General features: G+C 33.2%; 1 protein-coding gene across 1 annotated transcript; it reads right to left on the bottom strand.

Moving 5' to 3' along the window:
- Positions 1-458: 458 nt before the first annotated feature.
- LOC131054840 (uncharacterized) lies at positions 459-4,037 on the bottom strand. The gene is made up of 2 exons (XM_057989457.2): positions 3,630-4,037; positions 459-1,751 (listed from the first exon to the last, which is right to left on the bottom strand). The coding sequence occupies exons 1-2, from the start codon at positions 3,870-3,872 to the stop codon at positions 603-605; spliced, it is 1,392 nt and encodes a 463-aa protein (XP_057845440.2). The 5' UTR covers positions 3,873-4,037; the 3' UTR covers positions 459-602.
- Between the last annotated feature and the right edge of the window lie 1,834 nt (positions 4,038-5,871).

Below are 5,871 nucleotides of genomic sequence, written 5' to 3' on the forward strand. Positions count from 1 at the left end.
AAAATAAAGTGCTTTGTAAGTTACATATACTAGCTCTCCGCAAGAAGTAAAACTGCCTATGATTCTTCTATATAATGTTCATCTTCTGCCAAAAAATCAGACAAATATGCATATCAACTTGTGTCTAAGTTCTTTATTCGCACTAGGAGCCACATTTTCAATTCCAAGTGCTTATCAACAAATATCTTCAGAAAATATGAGAATAGCATAAAAGTGCTTTGTAAGTTACATATACTAGCTCTCCATGAGAGGTAAACTGCCTATGATTCTTCTATATAACGTGTATCCTCTACCAAAAAACAGCTGCATATCAACTTGTGCCTATGTTCTTTACTCGCGCTAGGAGCCACATTTTCAATTCCAAGTGCTTATCATCATTTATCTTCAGAATATATCAGAATAGCAAAATGATCGTTTTCATATTTAACTATTACACTATCAAAGCACAACAGCCAATAAAAAGAAACAAACGTTCATGTTAAGCATGGATTGGTTGAATAATCAGCTGAACATAAAAAGTTCATAAATATATGTAAAAACTTAAAAGCTCAGGTTAATGTATTGAAAGTTGAAACGTCTGCAAGTTAATCCAGCTGGCACTATCAACGTTTCAATTTTGCTTTCATCCTCTCAACAGCACTTTTCAATGTATCTTCATCTTTGGCAAATGTAAACCTAACCATGTTTTTCCCATCATCTGGGTCTAAGTAGAATACACTGGTTGGTATGGCGACAACCCCTACCTTTTCGATTAGATGCTTGCAAAAATCGATGTCATTGTCAAAGCCAAATGGAGTATGATCAACCATTACAAAGTAAGTGCCCGGTGAATCATAGACATTGAAGCCCACATCTTTCAAACCCTCAACCAAAATATCCTTCTTTGCACTGTAATCTTTTAGAAGTTCATAATAATAAGAATCTGGGGCCTGCAGAGCAGCCACAGCTGCCCATTGCATAGGGGTTGATGTGGCAAAGGTCAGAAATGAATGAGCTTGCCTCACTCCCCATGTCAGGTGCGGAGGTGCAATAGCCCAGCCAATCTTCCAGCCTGTCAAAGAAAATGTTTTCCCCAGTGAATTCATTGTGACCGTTCTCTCATACATCCCTGGAAGTGAAGCCATGGAGATATGGTCTGCCTCAAAGGTTAGCTTATCATACACCTCATCAGTGAAAGCTAAGGTATCATTCTCAATGCACAGAGAAGCAATGATATCCAACTCCTTTCTTGAAAATATTTTTCCAGTGGGGTTGTGTGGAGTGTTGATGAGAATGGCTCGAGTATTTCTGGAGAAGGCCTCACAGAGCTCCTTTTCTGGCACTGCAAAGTCAGGTGGTCTCAATGTGACAGTCTTAATTTTGGCTTCTGACATTGACAATGTTGCTTCGTATGAATCATAGAAGGGGGCAAACAGGATGACTTCATCTCCTGGATTGATCAAACCCAACATTGTTGCAGCAATGGCCTCTGTGCAGCCAGAAGTAACCGTCACTTCCTTCTCTGGATCAACTATCAAACCAGTATCCTTCTTAAATCTTGCAGCCACGGCAGAATTTAGCTCTGGGACACCATAACCACGAGCATATTGGTTCTTGCCTTCCCTTATTGCCTGAATAGCAGCCTCCTTGACAAACTCAGGACCATCAAAATTTGGGAAACCTTGCCCAAGATTGATGGCTTGATGTTTCACAGCCAGACTGCTCATTTGTGTAAAAATCGTGGTCTTAAATTTCTCCAAGCGGTGGGAAACCTGTGATTAGCATTTAACCACATAAGAAATACAAAAAATAAATTAATAACCTACAAGGAACATTTCATCAAGAAGATAGTTTCTCGTAAACGACAGTTAGCTAGATCTGTAAGATACTGAACATGACCTTACAAAATCCATGGAGGAATAACCTCTGATGGCTACTTTTAACAGTCATTTGTTCTATTGGTTAAGAAAAATTATATAGGGCAAATCTTACACACACATGAAAAAACCTGAGGCAGAAAGGAAAAATAAAAGCAATGGATGAAAGAAGTTGGTAAGAGAAGAATAAAAAATCACTTATAGTGGGCAGAATGCATATCAAATTTGCCATGGTAAAATCCCAGGTGGATTTTGACAGAACAAATACACCTGGCAATGGCTCCTTGAGAGTTTGACGGTGTGCTACTTGTCAGTAGCACAACTAATGTCTCCCTATTGGCCTCACAAAAGCTGAAAAGCTTCAATAGCTTTGTAGTAGATAAGCAGAGAACATGTTCACAGTGAAATATTCACGGAACACCTAATTTGGCACTCATTGAATCTTTCACCCCAATATCAACTGCATTAAGTTTGGAGGAAATCACAGCATCTTTAAACTAAACCATACAGAGAAACTACATAGACTGGGATCCAAAAAGACTCTTAAGATCTAACCAGAGTCCCTTACTACCTTTACAGGATCCTCAATGTTTGTTAGAGAATCCTGCTAACAGTAATCTTCAAGATCAAAAATTCAATTGACGAAGCAATTAAGCATACAAAACGAAATAACACACAATCAAATCTGAGAAGAAGAAAAACTGCGAATAGGGTGACAGCTTTCCAAACCACAATTCATGCGTGCTCCATATATATCAAAATCTAGGAGTGAGACACTAGCACGAAACTTCTACTGAAGATCGAGAGATATAGAGTTACCATAACCAAATAAAATCTACATGAAAATTAATCAAACCAAGCACCACCAATACACCAATTCACTAATTCCTGTCTCAAGATCAAATCAATAAAAGATACATCAAATTATTGGAATCCAATATTTTATCGAACCCTAATTGAAATTGAATCAAAACACACACAAGTTCAGAAACCCACCATATTACTAAAGCTCGCTTCAAAAATGAGGCAAGAACCCAAATTGGCTAGGAATCACTGGGCACATTTCAGGTTCTGGCTACAGTCGCACACTGCAAAAAAACTTAGCATGACTTGGCAAATTGCAAAACAAAAACATTAAATTATAAATGGAAATCCGAATTGAACTTTGAGGAAGCAGACCATAAAAGATGAGCGTTGAAATTAAACGATCAAACAAAGAAGGATTTTGTTTCAGGGTTTTGAATTTTCCCCTGTTCACGTTACAGGATTTTAACTTTTTCCCTGTTCACGTTTCAGGGTTTGAGTTATTTTTATTTTCATATTTGTAAAACAAACTGAATCCGACTGAATGATTTGACGAACTGTCGGGCGAGAGTTGCAACACTCCAGGTAACCTTTCAGGCATATAAATGCTATTGAACAATACCAATCTTTTAAAATTCATTGATAAAAAGAGGCATTCTCTGGCAGAAAGTAAACGGTGCTTTTGGGAAGGCTATATAAACTTCCAGAATCTCAATAATGAAACAAGCAGACTCCTAAAATCCACGTTCCTACTAAAGCCAACTCAACATCAATAAATGCAGGCATAGAAATTTTTTGAAATCAAGCAAAACGGCACACCATTTTTTAGTATCCACCATATAGCCAAATGCCAAGTTCTTAAAATCTATTACGCTACAAAAGCCCTACTCTGTAATCGACCATAAGAGTCACACCCACTTATTTGAATCCATCATAAATTCCATTAAATCTAAGTGAGAGTACACATACCTGTAATGGAAGGGGCTCTGAGGCCTTCACTGCAGCCTGATCTGAGCTGACATTGCATACAGAGGAAGCCATGACCTTGAGAAAAGGAGGTATGCTCAACTTGCGTGTGTTTCGCTTGTGACTAAGATCTGGCAATATTTGTAGAGTCGGAAGAGATGTTGAGGAGTGATATCGCAGACCAATCCCCCTTGAAAACATCACTTCCTTCGTAAATCTGCGGAGCTCCTGTAGAGTACCCAACATTAAATGCTATAGATTCAAAGCATCAGCCGTCAATTTTGATTGGTTAACAGAATCATCGTTCCGTTAAAACTCTGACCAGATGCATAAACCCTCGTTTTTTGTGGGCAAATAGAACAAAATTTCTACACATTCCAAAGTATGTTACGCGTTTTTTTTAATGATATTGTGATAACAATGCGACTGTAGATTAGAGTAATAAATTAAATGCCTAGAATTTGATGGTCTGTGATTTTCAAATTTAATTTGTATTTTATTGTGTAATTTATAATTTAAAATTTATCATATAATTTTAATTTACTATATTTTTATATAATGATATAGTTGACACTTTATTTAAAATGTAGAAACTTATTTTAAACAAAGATAACATAGTATTCTAATTTATAATATTTTTTTGTTTTTAGGTGTTTTTGGTTTTTGCCAGATATGTTGTAGTAAAGCTATCAAGTTTTGATTTCTTTTTTTGGCCATTAGATCAATGGAGACACCTTCTAAATATGTATTTTCTTTCATAATCAATACATAGGTGCTGGCCTATCTAGCTATTTAATCAGAAAAAAATATTTTAATTTATAATATATAATCTTTATGATTAATATAGCATTCTAATATTCTAATTTATATTTTTTATAATATTTTTATAAAATCTTTCTAAATTAAAAATATTCTAGGGAATATTTAGAAATATTCTAGGGAATATTTAGAAATATTCTATAAAAAATACTATAAAAAATATAAATTAAAATATATTATATTTATTTTTAATAATTTTTCTTTTTTAATTTAATAATATGTTTAATATTTTTGTTTTGTTGTTATTCATTGTTATAATTCTATATATATATAGTACAATTTTATAATGATAAAGAAATCAAGAAGAGTTGTGGAATTAGAGACAAAAGAATTGTTGCTTAGTTATAACATGTAAGGAATAAAATCATATTTTAATTGTTTATTATATAAGCATTTTTTATTTTTATTTTTAAGGTTTTCATTTAATTGTTTGTGCATAATGTTACATACAAATAATTTGTTTGAAATTTATGCAAATTAAAAATCTTATGTCAATATAGTGTGAACTCAACCATTTTGTTGAAAGCTATAATTGACAATAACTTATTTTTTTGAAATAAAAGTTCTATGATATTTTTTATAAAAAGTGGAAGCAATAATCCCGATTTGAAATGGAGAGTAATGAAAATCAAGCCATTTCTATGGAAAAGTACTACAAACTAGTACATATAAGTTAACTAAAAAGTTTAACCGAACATAATAAGAAAAATTTAAAATAATTGAATCTATTGAGCTTCTCCTTCTTCATTTGAAAAACAAGCGATTTCTATGGAAGAGTATTACAAACTAGTACATATAAGTTAACTAAAAAGTTTAACGGAACATAACAAGAAGAATTAAAAATAATTGAAGCTATTGAGCTTCTCCTTCTTCATTTGAATCCAGTAGCACGAACTTGCATAAGGTCCACATCCTGGTGGAGAGTCACATTTTGCTAATATCTTTGAAGTTTTTACTTGTGCAATGTAGATGTTTGTATTTGTTTTTTATGTTGAGAACAAATAACATAATTAGTAGTTGGAAATATGAATCCATTGTAAAAGATATTAATAAATTAGTTATTCATTTCACTAAAAATAACATTGACAACATTACAATATGAAAAAAATGGCAACTTCTCAAGTGTAATGCTAATCATGAAAAGTAGGAGATTGTATGCCATTCTTTTTAAGGTATTCCATAAGCAATGATCTACCAATCGATTCCTACATTATTGTTAGAACAATTGAATTAATTTTTTAGTATTTTTTATATATAAGAGTTTTCTTGAGCCTTATAATAAGAGGTTGTTTTTATAATTTCTTTGCAAATGAGTATAAAAATATTGTTTAGAATTTAAAAGTCTGTCAATAGTTTGAAAAGGACAAAAATTTACAATAATCACCTTGAATTGGTAGTTGCTTGTTAATTCTTTGATTGAAACTTG

This window comes from Cryptomeria japonica, chromosome 8 (genome assembly GCF_030272615.1).
Source record: "Cryptomeria japonica chromosome 8, Sugi_1.0, whole genome shotgun sequence".
In the NCBI taxonomy this organism is placed as follows: domain Eukaryota; kingdom Viridiplantae; phylum Streptophyta; class Pinopsida; order Cupressales; family Cupressaceae; genus Cryptomeria; species Cryptomeria japonica.